Raw genomic sequence first — 15,469 nt, 5'->3', positions numbered from 1 at the left:
GACCACCGCACTGGGGAGCCCGTCCCAGTGCCCCAGCACCCTCTGGGTGCAGACCCTTTCCCTAACCCCCAGCCTGACCCTGCCCTGTCCCAGGTCCATGCCGTTCCTCGGGTCCTGTCGCTGTCCCCAGAGAGCAGAGCTCAGCGCCTGCCCCTCCGCTCCCCTCGTGAGGGAGCTGCAGGCTGCCATGAGGCCTCCCTCAGCCTGCTCTGCTTGGGGCTGAACAAACCAAGGGACTTCAGGTGCTCCTCAGACATCTTGCCCTTCGTCTTTGTAGCCCTCCTTTGGACACTCTCTAGTTGTTTTATGTACGCTGTGGTGCCCCAACCTGCACACAGTGCTGGAGGTGAGGCCGCACCAGCACAGCACAGCACAGTCCCTTCCCTCGCCCGATGCACCCCCGGGTAGGTGGCCCTCCTGGCTGCCAGGGCTCGCTGCTGACTCATGCTCCAGTTGCCATCGTCCAGAGAGCCCCTGATTTGTCAGGATGTCTCTGCAAGGACTCTGCCCTCGAGGGAGTCAACAGCTCCTCCCAATTTAGTGTCAGCTGCAGGCTTACTCAGTGCACCTTCAAGGTGACCTGTGCACATCCAGGTCGTTTATGAAAACACGGAAGAGAACCGGCCCTAAAACGGAGCCCTGGGGAACCTCGCTAGTGACTGGCCACCAGCCTGAACCCCATTTAATATAACACTGTGAGCTCAGACAGCCTGCCAAGGACTCGCCTGCTGTGTTAGGTATTTATCTAGCTGCAGGCTGGACATTTTGTCCAGGAGGATACTGCGAGGAGTAGCACTGAGGTACTGGGTGTGAGGAGTACATGTAGTAAAGCTTTGCTGAAACCCAGAGAGACCACATCTACTGGCTTCCCTCGGCCAGCGCGATGGGTGACCTTGTTGTAAAAGGAAATCAAGCCGGGCAGACAGGACTCTCTCTCGATGTTATCTGCAGCCCGCCATGTAGCAGCAGCGCCGCTCCTCCTCCGCTCAGCAGCCCGCGTGGAAATTTCCACGGAGGCGCCTGGGGCTCTGCGGCTACAACTTTGGCGACCCGCGAGGAGTGGGCAGCCTCGCTTTTTACACACACACACACACTGACACATTGACACACTCACACTGACACACTCACACTGACACACTCACTCACATTGACACACACACTGACACACTCACACACTCACACACACACACGCCGGTTTCCGGCGGCGGGCGGCGCAGTGCGGAAGGGACGGCGGGGCCGTGGCGGAAGGGAGGTCCCGGCGGCTGCCGGGGAGCCTGAGCCCAGCCGGGAAGGGCGGCCGGAGGCGGCCGGAGGCGGCGGGGCCGGTGAGGGGGGTGCCGGCGGCGGCTCGGGGCCGGGCGGGCAGCGGGGAGCCCGCGCCCGGCGGGGGGTGGTGGGGGGGGGCTGCTGAGGGCGGCGGGCGGCACAAGATGGAGGCGCCGTGGGCGCCGCGGGTGGTGGGGGTCTCCCGGCGCTGCTTTTCGCGTTGCTCGGAGCGAGGAGCTCACCCCTGTGGGTTTGCGGGGATGGGGCTGCAAGGTTTCGGGTGCCGGCTGCTGCAGGGGAGGGTTTCAGTGCAGGCAAAAACCCTGCTTTGGTCTGTAAAAACAGCCCTCTCCCCCAGCGGGTTAACGCTTTCCTATGGCACGTTAAAGCCTCTTAACGCTTCTGCCGTTTAAAACGTCCTTGTTATCCTTCTGTATAACATGAAAATGGCTAAAATACAGCCATAAACTGAAGCCGGCCCAGGCTTCTCGTCCTCTGCGTTTGGCATTAGTTTCTGATTAAGGCAGCTGCCGCTCTAACGTGTTTGTGGTGGCTAAAGGTGAGCCTTATTTTCAGTTTTCCTAAGGAGAAATCTCATTTATTTAGGTGCTGCGAAACAAATTCTGGTTGTCATGGTCTTGAATAAATCCTTTGTGCTGCCCTTGGTAATTACATTTTTGAAGCATCCGCATATTATCCTTAAATAGTCCCTATATTTGTTTTGAAACATGAGATGAAATAAGTCTCATGACACAGAAGGAGTGAGCATGTCTTTTTTTTCTCTCTCTCCCCCCTCCTTTTGTTAAACCTGTGGAAGCCTTAGGAAAGCATGGAAGTCAGACCTGCTTTGCAGAAGGTGTCTGGAAGCACGAGAAGCTCTCACTAACATCATCTTGTGTTGGACAGGACCGCCACCGATAACGGCAAGATGGCTTTCAGTAAAGGATATCGTGTCTATCACAAGCTGGATCCCCTTCCATTCAGCGTGATAGTGGAAGCCAGGAACAGAGAAGAATGTCTCATGTTTGAATCCGGAGCTGTGGCTGTCCTCTGTAAGTCGATATGTTTTGCTAACTACCATGTAAAAAGTTGGCAGGCGTGACGTTGTGTAAGCTCTTTGCTTTTATTTATGAAATATAGAGAAGAAACAGTTACTCTGTTTTTATTTGCTGATGGAGGATCTTCTGATTTAGATGAAAAATGCTTCATATCTTTAACTGCTGGGAGGGAATTTTACACATTTAAAAAGGTTTCATTGTGAATATGCACTCTCACGTATTCTAAATTTTCTTCTAATAACATTCAACAACATCTGCTTATCTTTGGTTCTGAGCTGTCTTCTGCTTTTGAATACATGATGACTCATTAAGAAGCTAAATCTATATGTCATATTTTGTAATAAAAAGTTCTATGTTTTTAAGTGATACATCGTCTTAATTTGTTTATCTCAGTTTGTATCCTGACTTTTTGATGGCTTTTTGATTTTTAGCTTTATTTAGTCCTTGTGTTTTTAATCTATAGCCATACTGTGTGTGTGTTAGTTCATCTAGTAATAAAATAAGTAAGTATTTGGAGCAAGGTGTCTTGCAAAGTCATTTTTACATATTTTTAGTGATATATAGAATGCTTATATTAAATCATTTTTGTTTTAAAGTCATAGTTGAGCAAGGACACTAAAACGAGAAGTGCAGGAAAGATCCTTGAAGTCTACAGATATGGCTTAAAAACGTAGTTCAGTTTGTATTCTTCAGCACATAAACCTGAGCACCTGGTTGCAGAGGGTTTCTAGGCTTGTTTTAGATCTTTACAGAAAGCTTGCATACTGTGGATGTACTTCTTTTGAAGATAGATAAGTTTTTGATGAGTTAATCCTGGTGCCTGCTTATGGTTTTGTAGTCTAGCTATTCTGAGCAGCTGCTCAGAAAATGGGAGCCTTGATTCATTGCCTGCAGCATGAGAGGGCTCAAAGAGCGGTGCTGCTCAGGAGGGTGCTCTGGCTCTGAGAGGACGGAGTGGGCTGAGAGGGGCACGTTCCCTACTGCAACAAGACTCAAGGCTAGAAGTGAGAGCCCCAAAGATGAGTGGGGTTTGAGATGTGTTTCCTTTCTTTGGTTTTTGCAATTGGTTCTCCTGTAACTGGGTGTGCTCCTTGTCTGTGGCATTGTCTCACTCTGAGGCACCTGACTGTCCCTGTGTCCTGTTAGGTGCTTAGAAGTTGGGCCAGTCATCTCTGCTGGACAGGCCTCATGAGCAAGTTGCTGTAGTGGGTTTACGTGGCAAGGTTTTGGTAGCAGGGAGCCATAGGGGTGGTTTCTGTGAGAAAGATCTAGAAGCTGCCCCATGTTTGGGAAGGGCCCCATTGTTTTCCAGATCCGAGCCAATAAGGGATGTTGTTTTGCGCCTCTGTGAGAGCATATTTAAGACAGGGAAAAAACGCTGCGCCACACAGCAGCCGGGAGAGTCAAGGGAGTGGGAGAACAGCCTTGCACCAAGGTCAGTGTAGAAGGAGGGGGAGAGGTGCTCCAGGCGCCGGAGCAGAAGTCCCCTGCGGCCTGTGGTGAGGACCATGGTGAAGCAGGATGTCCCCCTGCAGCCCATGGAGTACCACGGTGGAGCAGGGTTCCACGCTGCAGCCCGTGGAGGAGACCACGGTGGAGCAGGTGGCCCTGCACCGACGGAGGCTGCCGCCTGTGGAAGGCCCCTGCCGGAGCAGATTCCGGGCCGGACCTGTAGCCCGTGGAGAGGAGCCCACGCAGGAGCAGGTGACCTGGCAGGAGCTGCTGCCCGTAGGGGAGCCAGGTTGGAGCAGTTTTCTCCTGAGGGATGGACCCCGTGGTACGGACCCATATCTGGAGCAGTTCTGGAAGAGCTGCTGCCTGTGGGAAGCCCACGCCGGATCAGTTCATCAAGGACTGCATCCCGTGGGTGGGACCCCACAGCACAGGGGACGAGAGTGACCGAGAAGGAGCGGCAGAGAAGAAGTGCTGTAGACTGACCATAACCCCATTCCCCGTTCCCCTGCGCCGCTCGGGGGGAGGAGGTGGAAAAGGGTGGATGGGGGGGGAAGGTGCTTTTGGTTTTTTTTTTTCCTTTGTTTTCTCACTTCTCTCGCTTGTTAGTTGTAGGCAATAAATCTTACTATCTCCTTATGCCGAGTCTGTTTTGCCCGTTACAATAATTATTGCGTGATTTTCTCGTCCTTATCTCAATCCTTGAGCCCTTTTCACATATTTTCTCCCCATTCCTCTTTGAGGAGGGGGAGTGAGAGAGCGGCTGTGGTGGAGCTCGGCTGCCCACTCGAGCGGAACCACGATAGTTGCTTTCAGGCATATGTCTTCATCAGCATCTTAGTTACTGTGTGATTTGAACAAGCTGCTATTAACTGCTAGAGCCCTAGCAATGGGACATGCTAGGGTGGTTGACATTACAGCTGAAATGAACTTGTATGATTTGCGCCAGGGGAGTTTTAGGTCGGATGTTCGGAAGACCTTTACCAAAAGGGTTGTGAGGCATTGGAACAGGCTGCCCAGGGAAGTGGTGGAGTCACCATCCCTGGAGGTCTTTAAAAGATGTTTAGATGTAGAGCTTAGTGATATGGTTTAGTGGAGGACTTGTTAGTGTTAGGTCAGAGGTTGGACTCGATGGTCTTGAGGTCTCTTCCAGCCTAGAAATTCTGTGATTATCTAGGTGAGAAACAATACGTGCTTTTCTCCCATCTTTTGAGAACTGTTTTTATCTGATGCAGTTCCTTCTTAGTATTGAAGTTGGCTTTGCCAGCAGTGTTTGAATGGCATTGTGCAGATCAGGTTGGAAATAAGTGTCCGAACAGGTTTAGAGAAGTCAGTAAAACAAGGGCAAAATGTTTTTGAAGATTTGTGGAAAACATTTATTTTAGCACATATTTAGTAATTACTGCGCATGTTTAAGCTACCTAAGGAGGAATGTAGTAAAAGTTTATTCATGAAAGTTATGCTCAAAAAATACAGAGTTAATAATTTATTGTGCTGTGATACAGTGCAGGTATGATCAGTAGACTTTCCTCTCTAAAATTTCAAAATCTAAATCCCTACTGAAGTTCCTGCCCCCTCCTGTGCCTTGCATCGTTATCGGATGGAGAAATTAAAACCCAAAGGAATTTCAAAAGCCTCTCTCCTCTTGGGTTCTGGTTTGTCCTTGGTATTTTGATTGGTAGGTTGCAACATGGTAAATGTTTGTGCCTAGCTATAAGTAGTTGCTCTGAATACTGTTTTCAGTAACCTTAGCTTGGAAACTGCTTACTCTTTCTATCTGGTCAATGGGCTTATTTTTCCAATACTGTGGTAGTTTTAGTTCCTTTTTTTTTTTTCTCACTTAAACTCTTTACTGAATAATGATTTTTTTAATGGTTGAAAGGTCATAATTGTATGCTAGATAGCAGACAGGAGCTAGAGTTCCCTTTTTCAGATTTTTTTTTTCCCTTTTATTTTGCTTGCTGTTTGCTTATGGTACCTATTCTTTTTAGTGCATATTTAAAGGAGTACAGTTATTGGTGCTTGGTTGTGGTTTGTAAAGTACTACTCCATTGCTTTAGTCGTGCCACAGAATCTAGTCAGAAGAACCTAGTCTGTAGCCCCACAAACTTCTGGGTGTTGGTACAAACGTGGTGGTAGGGGGATGGTTGGCCAGATGATCTTCAAGGTCTTTCCCAACCTTAATGTTTCTAATGATTCTGTGAAACCTAAATTCAAAGCCAAAGTTAATGGAAGACTGGTCCTTTGGGAAGTTCCCCAAGATCTTTTTTGCATTCTGCATAAGTAGATGGAAAAATGGTCAGATCAGGTGTGTATAAATGCAGAGCAGCATCGCTGCAAACTGGTAAAAACCTTTTTGTTGGGGGGGGGGTAAGTTCTCAGGGTCTAAAAACTAACGAGACCAATCTTAAGCTGTTAGACATTTTTCCAAAGATTTTAATAAATATTAAAGATAAGTTGTCTTATGCCTGATCATAGTTGCTGTCTGCATGTAGAATATGTGACATAGGTGCAACCTAGTGAAATGCATCAGTAGTGGAGGTGAATCGTGTGGCTTGGCTCTGAGAGCCTTGGTGAACCACGCCTTGTGCAGTGTGCGCACAGAGAGATCTGTTTGAACTGGACTGAGAGAAAGGAACAAAAGCTTCCTGATCCTTTAAATGTCATCTTAAAGGAAGTCCATCTGGCATTTTGCTGAGGGAAGGATAATGGTATTAACCTTCATCCTCTCTACATTCGGTGAAGCACTGCAGGATAATTCAGAGGGTTTCATTAGGCCCCTGTATGACATGCTGTACAATTCCTATGTTGTGTGTTTTTTGCAGTGCGTGTTGTATTTGTGCTGAATGTGTTGTTCAAGTCAGCAAAGTGGGATGGAAGAAAGAAGAGTGTGGAAAGGGCAGTTTGCAGAGGGTTATCGTTGCATAATCATTCAGTCTTAACGTGGAAGCAGTCCAAGCCATGCCTCTGCTGGAAGCGTTCTGTGCGCTGCTTGTGACACGGATTAGTTAGCGTTACGGTGACCAACACATCTGAGAAATGCTTCACTTGCCTTACATACAAACATGAAATACTTCTTTTTTCAGCTCCTAGTTCCTAGTATTGGGTTAGCCCAGGGTGTTGAAGTCTGAAGGGATGCTGCCAACTTGCTTCTCAAGGCCTCGTGAGACATTTGGTTTTAAATGTCAGCAGCTTGACTGCTTCTTTGTGTAGAGTTTAGTTGGAGGATGTCACGGATCTTTTATTATTATTATTATTTGACATATAAAACAGGCGGTATATTTATTCTCTGAAATAGGGGGCCTTTAATGAGATACCTTCCCTTCAAAGATTTCATTGACCGAGCAGGAAGATGTTCTCTCTCCCTGTGCCTCTCTGGTGAGTCATAACGAAATGAGTGGGAAGCTGTTTTTACTCCTGTCGCCTGTGATGAGTAAAGGAGAATGTTCTGTCGTTTGGGAAAATACTGCGCCCCGGAGTGGAGACAGAGCTGGAGCTTCGTGCGCGTCCTTGGACTTCAGTCTTCTGCAAAAGCTGACAAGAGAGCAGGTGTGAACAGGAAGAGGCACCGTGCCCACCCTGAGCTTTCTGTAGAGCTGGTTAAATTAAGAGCTGTAATAACCTACGTGTGCAGCAGACATCCCGGTATTCAGAGTCCTGTTTAGCAACGCCATCACTCATTCACGCTCCATTTCGAAGTAAATACATTCTTCTAAAAAGAAAATTCTGATGCTGCATCGCTGGGGCGGAGGAAATAACAGATACCCCATCTGCTCCTGCGGACAGATATAGCATATAATCATTTCGCAGGAGGCTTGGAGCTGATACGGTGCTTTAGCAAACTTAGACACCCAGAAAACAAGCATATGAGCACCACATATATGTATGTAATCTTGAAGGAGGGTAACGCTCTGCATACTCACAACCTGCTACTGTGATGTTTTTCTCCTCTTTTATTTATTTCCAAAAATAATGTTTATGCCGCATTTTGAGTGGACTCGCATCCCCTTAATTAGGGAAGGAGAATATATCAAAAGAAATTTCTACATGCTGTTTTTTGTAATGGGATCCTACGAAATAAGCAAAATACAGATATTTCCCTGATTTATATTTGTGCACACATAAATGTGTTTATGTATATATATAGTAATAATAAGACTTACAACTTTTCAAGCAGTAATTTATCCTCTGGAAGGAGTGTCTGTGTTACAGAAACAGGTTAAATACAGGCTGTGGTAGGAACAATTTTTGAATGCACTGTGATACAATATTTTATTCATCTGAAGCCAGTCTTTTATACCAACGTGAAGGGGCTGGGATGGATGGAGCAAATAGCAAATTCACCCCACCGTGCTCACTACTATTTTGACTGTCATCTTCTGGGCTACACCTACCCGTTAAACAGTATCTCAAGACATTTTGGAAGCCTCAGGGAAGCACCAGCTATGGTGGATGCTGAGTGTAGCTGCGCTGGTGGAGGAGGTTGTCATCTGTCCTCCTGTCATCAGCTGCCATTTGCGGAATTCCTCCTGAATTTACTGTCCTTTCAAATCTGCTGGGAAGGTGCTCAGCTCATTGCTTTCCAGGCTTTTCCAACAAAATCACGTCATTTGACAAAGACAACATGTGTTAGCCTAGCACACTGTGTGATAAGTTCAAGAAACCCTTACTGTAAAAATCTTCCTGGGAGATTTTTGGAGGTAGTAACCTTTGCCCGAGAGGACTATGACCTGTTTGAGTGGCATAACGGAGCTATGAAAATTTGGTCTACAGCTCTGGAAATATTAGGAAGAAGGTTGCTTACAAGGGAGCCTGAAAGCTCTTTGCTTTTCACGTAGGCTAGCTTCACAGCACTTTTGAAGGCCATTCTGTAGCTGTACCACAGCCCTGTGCATGATTTTAAGACGGGATTTTACTGGGAACAAATAACTATCTGCCTGAATATTCCTTTCTCAGCTCAGTAGACTTCTGTGTTAGCACAGGAGTGATAGTAAAAGGCTTGGCTTTTTCCCTACTAGGCATCCGTTGAATCATAGCTCTTGCTAATTAAATGTCTGTTAAGAAGGTTAGTTTGCATACTGGAATTACTCAGACGTCATTTAGAAAAACTAATTAACATCTCTACATTTGAGATAATTTGGTAGCCTTGCTGTATGCTAGCATGTATTTAAATTGAAAATGTTGTGATTGTAAATTATATTACAAATTAATCTGCATAGAACTGACTTGTACATGCAAAAAGTCAGTACTCATTCATGTGGTAAAATAATTAAATCAGTATTAGGGGGAAAAAGCTTTGTATATTATTAATAGTATAGATTTTTGTTTTCAGTGAAAAACTTGTGCTTGGGTCAGAAAGCAATGAAAAAAGTGCTTGTAGGCTGTTACGTAGGGCAGCTTTAATTTATTTTTGTTTTTTTCCCCTCATCAGTATTGTTAGTTAAAAAGATACGTTTTCTGAAGTAACCAATAGTATGTTTGCAGTGTTGAGACAGACTTTTAAAGCAACCATTCATTTCACCTGCTCATCTTTTACTTTGCTATTTTGTTCCAAACAGCATTTAATTTGGTGTGTTATACTTAAAATATGGTTGCTAACATCTAGAAATGTCTTTTTTTTTTTTTTTTTTTTTCTTATTGCTGAGTAGAGGTGAATTGTTATTTGGTGGTTCCTCCCCTCAGTCTTAAGGTATCTGTAGATTACAGTAACATTTAAACATGTTTGAGGTGAATAAATATACTTAATAACTTGAACTAGCCAATAAAATAGAAAAAACAACCATCCTACTAATTCCAAACAATAATTGCAGAAATTATGGCAGCTTTGCATATCAGCAGTCTTGCAGTTATCTTTGATACTTTGTTGACATAAAAGAGATGCAAAACTTTTTAAAAAAAAAAAAAAAGTTTCTTCAGTTGGTTGTCTTATAAATGAAAGTGATTACTCTGCTCTGACTTTAATGTCTCTCCTATGTGGTGATATTAAAGTGTTAGTTTTCATTTAAATACCGAATTCATAACTGTCCTAATTTAAGAAAAAGCTTCAAAACCCCAATCTTAAAAGCTCAACAAATTGTAAAACAAAACAAAAAAACCTTTTCAGATTTTAAACATTTGGAAGTGGCAGTAGCATGATCTTTTCTCTCTTCAAACTTAGATGAGAGTAGCCTTTTCTCTGAAGGTGCTATACATAATTTTGGGATGTGTCCCATGTTCTATCTGGGAATTGCTACCAGCTCATACTGAGCCATGATACCACCTGGTGAACCCACCAAGAAGGGAACAACTGTAGAAAGCCAAAATGATAACTTTTAATGTGATTATAGCTTTATAATTCTTGCAGAAATTGTAACACTCATTTTTAGCTGGGAATTAAACAGATTAGGTTTTGAACCAAGCTGTTGTGAGACAGGATTTTTAATGGGGTTCCCTTTGTATAACAGTAAGAGGGCTGACATAATCCCTCTAAAATAATTTAATCAGTCACGTTTCTTAAGCGAGTCGGTGACTGATAAGGTGTGATATTACAGATACACGCTTGTGATTTAACTTGGAACAAGTGAGACATTACTATTTAAAAATACTATGGCCTATTAATTTTTAATCAACGTTGACTTAAAATTATTTTATTCTTTTTCTCTGGACACCGCAAACGAGGCTTGCTGGCTTTCAACCGGAATGCATTACAGCTTGACCTGAAAACCGCATTAAAAATGTGTTGGTGGTTTATTTATTTATTTATTTATTTATTTCTGGGCTGCCAAATAGCAAATCGTTATCTTTGTTTTAGAAATGAATCAACCTGATTCTTATTAATGTAATGGATTAAGTTGAAGGTGCTTTTAATTTCTGCCTCCTGTCTGAGCTCACGCAAAGTAATGGAGGATTATGGCCTCGTAATATTTCCTGTCCATCTTTATACATAGACACGTGCATGCTTGCATTAAGTCTACTGTTTAGTGCCCCATGCGTTGCAATTTAAATCTGTTAACTTTCATCCAAAACATTCTAGTTGCTAATTTCTGTCTTTAGAAGTTGCGCGTTTTAACTTTACTTTATAGCAAATGTTTAGCTTTTTTTTTTTTTTTTTCCAAATAGCCTCAATTGTGTTTGCTTGCCTCCAATTATTTAAAAATAAATAAATAGAGAAGTCAAATTTTGAAAGAGAAGTAGGTCCATTAATTTGCAGGAGTTTATGCTTTTTTGAATGGATATTTATAGTAGCTGTGCTTTTTTTCAAGGTATAGAGCCTGTAAATCAAAAATCCAAAGGGCTCTCCTGGCTGCAGGCCAGCCCACCATTGCATGAAGAGATGTTCACATTCGTTAAGAATGTTGCAGGGGAAATGAGGAAATGTTCTTGGAAATGCCCTCTCCTCCTGCCAGGATTACCTTAGCCTTGCTGTGGTTTAACTTCTAAGCTGCAGTTCACCCAGCTGGTAATTTCAGCTGTTCACGGAGGAAACCGAAAGTTGGCTTTGTGTGTACTCTATAAAGGTATTACAGAGATGAGGTGTTAGCTGCGTATTTTTGTATTTTCAGCTGCTTTTGCATACCCACCTTTTATCTGAAGAAGTTGTGTGCATCCTGACTGACGTGAGAGGTGGCAGGTCTTGATGAAGCTTCCTGCTCTGGCAGGGAAGGATCAATTAAATACAGTAGGCATGGGGAGAATCTGAATGGTCCCAGAGCACTTAGGTTGTTCCTTACCCTGTTGGTGTTGATTGATATGAAAATCCACAAATTTCTTTGGTATGGATCAGAAATGGGAAATGCCACATGCAGTGGCAGTCAGTAATAATTCCTGTCTGGATCTGCCTGGCCCTGGGCCCACCAAGACAAGCTGATGTCCCAGCTCAGCCTTGCCAAATCCCTGTCCCCATGGCCCTGGACCTCCCGGGGCTGTGTCTGAGCATGGTTGCTCTCACCAGGTCTGGTCCTGACTCCTGGCCACAGCTTGACATCGTGGCCTGTCCCACCAGGAGCTTCTGTGGTGGGGAAGTGATGCAGTGCTGTGGAGCTTACCCTGGACGAGTGGTAATTGTTCCCTTTTCTGCTGTCAGTACTTCTTGGGGCTGCCTTCTTTTTAGCTCAATTTCTTCAGGAAAGGAGACCTACTTAAAAACCGTTTGTTGGTTTGCTCTGTTGACTAGTATCAGTCATCCCCAATTGGAAATTATTTCATATTTCACGGGTGCTCAGACTGTGGGAGGGTTCACACTGTTATACGTAGTGTCTCTGCAAACCTTGACATGAAACCTAGGTGCTTTTGTTTGGTGCTTGGGAGCTTGGTTGAAAGAGTAATTTACTGGCTACAGTAAGATTTTCTATTTCTGTTTGGTTTTGCCATGTTTTTCTGCTTTATTAGTGGCCTTTTTTTTTTTTTTTTTTTTTTTTTTTTTTTTTTTGTGAGATCTGAATTTGCAAAGCCCACATTACTTAATTCACTTCAGGCATTTATTTACTAAGGCTTAGGAAGGATAAAGGCGTTGTATGCAGAACAAATCCGCAGAAGACAGAAAGGCTGTTGTTCTAAGATGTCATTAAATGTTGCCAGGCACCCTCAAGAAAAACCCTGCAAAAAGCTCTTAGATGGAAACAAAACCTCATCTTTCATTAATAATTTGAAATGTGGAAGAACAACACGGCAATTTTCTGCTCACCAGAAGTTGAGTTTAGATGAGTGTATTAATATCATTAAATGTGTATTGGAAAAATGGATTGGAAGAACCACACTTTGAAGTTTAGAAGGTGTTCTTTCCAGCCCGTTGGTGATCTAGCTAAGCAAAATATGGTTCGGTGATGCTGACAAAATGACTATATGTAAACAACGTATTCAGATTAGCTGGGAGTTTTAACACTTGTTGTGAATGAAGACTTTGGGAAGAATCACGCTGTTATAATTCTCTCTTTCTTAGGTTCTAGGTTACAGGAATACAGTATATCAGATAAATAGTTTTTTGTTTGTTTGTTTTTTAAGTGCATCTAATAACATCTTGAATGAGCTTAGATTTCAGGCTGGGGTTAAATAATTGTTTCATCTGTATTGGAGACTCCGATCCACTTTAAGAATAGAACTGGCAGATATTTGAACATAAGGGATAGACTTGTACACGGGCAGGACTGTGCTAAGCTTAGGGAATTCTCACTGGAAAGATTTACACTAGCCATTCTGAAGGAAATACAGCTACTGTGATGCAGAATGCTGCAGAGTGACAGAGCAGTAGGCGTTTTGATTTACAATTTATGTCAAACTTAGTCCAGCATCAAAGTGAAAATTATCTGTTTTTGAGGAGGGAGAAAGCACTAGTCGTTGTTGACCCAGAAATCTCTGTGCTCATGGACCAGTGGCACAGCTGGAATTGTTGGTCCCCGTGCTTCAGGTGCAATCTCAGTCCAGAGCAGAAGCTCAGGGCTGGCTGGATCCTGTTTCTGCTCTGTGGCATTGCTGTCACCTGGATCTGCCATCAAGCTTGTTTCCCTGGTTTTTCAAGAGCAAATCTGAGTTCTGAAGTGTACACTAAAATTAACTCCCTGGTAAACAGTGGTAGATATACTTTAATTTCTTCTAAAATAATTTTTATATTAGGAGGTGATATTAAAAATGCAAGCATTCCCCTTTACTATCACTTGGAGACTTTGCAAGATTTTCCCTTTTTTGTTGCCTAAAAACATAGCATGACCATACGCTGTAATAAAATCAAATACTCATTTTCCATTGTAAGAAGCCATATGCTTATACATTCTGATTTCTCTCTGGCAAGTTCATGTAAGCACTGTAGCTGTACTCCTGCATTTTCAGTTTAGAGTGGACTCATTCTCCCTACCATCGTATGTAGTCTCTACCATCATAACATCTTGTGTTTTCTCTCCTCAGCATCTGCAGAAAAAGATACAATCAAGAATACCTACTCCAAAGTAATGGATGCATATGGGCTTCTAGGCGTTTTAAGATTAAACCTGGGTGAGTAAACTATCTAAAACCTTAAATTTTCATTTGGGAAAGAAAATTGTGCTGCTTCTGTAAAACTGCACAGCACGGCATCTCCAGAACAGGAACTGTGCTCTTTTTTTATTTTTTGACTTTATAGAGTAGCTTGCAAGTTTGGAGCATTCCCAGAAATGAGGGAGTATACAAAAATAACTTCCGTTTTTGCAATCCCTGTTATTTTCAGCATAGTTTCTCCTGTTTGTGTTTCCTTCTATTCTGTTGAACTTGAGAATGGCTTCTTGATGTTGATTATGTTTTCATTTTTTTCAGCCAAATCGGGCTAAGATTATGCACATTTAAGAATATAAATACGTCAGCATCACAGTCTACTAAGATTCGTTCTCTTACCTTTGCCTTTTCTGGTTTCACAGGAGACACGTTGCTACATTACTTGGTTCTAGTAACAGGATGCATGTCTGTGGGAAAGATTCAAGACTCTGAAGTCTTTCGAGTTACTTCCACCGAATTTGTATCGTTACGAATTGATTCATCAGATGAAGATCGTATTTCCGAAGTGCGCAAAGTTCTGAATTCAGGAAACTTTTATTTTGCATGGTCTGCAACTGGTGTCAGTTTAGATCTTAGTCTTAATGCTCACCGCAGCATGCAAGAGCACACCACTGACAACCGGTTTTTCTGGTGAGTTCATAGTGTGTTTTATCAGACATTATGCAGAACAGCACATGCCCGTGCAGACTAACCTGTGCCAAGTTTTTTAACCTTGTCTTTATCAGCTCTTAAATGTATGCCCTTGTCTCACAAATGTTGATGAGCTAGAATAACATTATTCTAATTGTAAGGACATAACTTTTATCTTAATGATGCAATGTTTCCATGGCCACCTAGAATTTCTTAATTGGAAGAGACAGACTTTTTACTGCTTCTGATACTATACTTTGATCTGAACAGTTGGTCGTGATGGTATGTTTCAGCTTCGGTGTCTCTTAATTCTTCATCAGATGTGTCAGTTTCTTTAAATGAGTGTGGGCATGGAACCCTAAAGAAAATTTTCATCTTTTGAGCATTCTGGCTTCTAAAATGGTGTGCAGTTTATATGTAGTTTCCAAGTGGTATTTATATGTAGTTTCCAAATGTGTTTCCACAAATTGAAGGGGTTTAAAAATTTCATTGTATGGATAATAGCATTGTCACTGATTTTGTTGAAACAGAGTAGGTACGTTACACTACAGTGCACATTGCTTGGCTGCTGAACTTACTATCTTTTTTACAGAGTAGCTTTCAGTAAAGCCAAGTTTTTGACACAGAATTCTTGAGGAAAAGAATACTCCTGTTTCTGCCAATAAGTATCTTAAATAACACCAGGGATGTGTTCTGACATTTAGGGGAGGTGAACCAATTCTAATCCCTTATTTTCAGCCTTTGTTAAAAATGGAGTATGTTTCCATAACCATTGGAAAGGTCGTGAAGGTTCAGCAGTAAGTTGTTTGAACAAGTGAAAAGCTACCTCTTCCCCCTCTTCTGTTCATCATGTAAGACACCAGAACACTTCTGACATATCATTGCCACTGTTTTGGTCAGATAGAGGAGTATGATCCAATTAGTATGTGAGACCAAATATGTGTATTAGGACAGAAAATAATCTGTACTTTTCAGAGCCTTATATCTTAACGTAGATGTACAGGAATTGTGGGAACCCGGTTATTTATGTCTGGAAGAAGACTGAGCTCCATCTTGATAGGTCA

At 43.0% G+C, this 15,469-nt stretch overlaps 1 protein-coding gene across 8 annotated transcripts in view; it reads left to right on the top strand.

Annotated features, from left to right (window-relative positions):
* Window positions 1-615: 615 nt before the first annotated feature.
* SYNJ1 (synaptojanin 1) overlaps window positions 616-15,469 on the top strand; it is a 65,203-nt gene continuing 50,349 nt past the window's right edge. For 3 of the 8 annotated variants that reach the window (XM_082784845.1, XM_082784847.1, XM_082784846.1), the window contains exons 1-4: window positions 1,153-1,325; window positions 2,173-2,318; window positions 13,653-13,739; window positions 14,138-14,405. In XM_082784845.1, the coding sequence (XP_082640971.1) occupies window positions 2,195-2,318; window positions 13,653-13,739; window positions 14,138-14,405 (479 nt within the window). In that variant the 5' untranslated portion in view covers window positions 1,153-1,325; window positions 2,173-2,194. Of the gene's footprint in view, window positions 738-1,151; window positions 1,326-1,450; window positions 1,513-2,083; window positions 2,319-13,652; window positions 13,740-14,137; window positions 14,406-15,469 lie in introns of those variants that run through there. The other 5 variants (XM_082784844.1, XM_082784841.1, XM_082784842.1 and 2 more) reach the window with 5 other exon arrangements.

This window comes from Aythya marila (assembly GCF_965140915.1).
Source record: "Aythya marila genome assembly, chromosome: 1".
Lineage (NCBI taxonomy): Eukaryota > Metazoa > Chordata > Aves > Anseriformes > Anatidae > Aythya > Aythya marila.
Note: the sequence above shows the minus strand (reverse complement) of the source record. Positions and strands in the feature narration are given on the sequence as shown.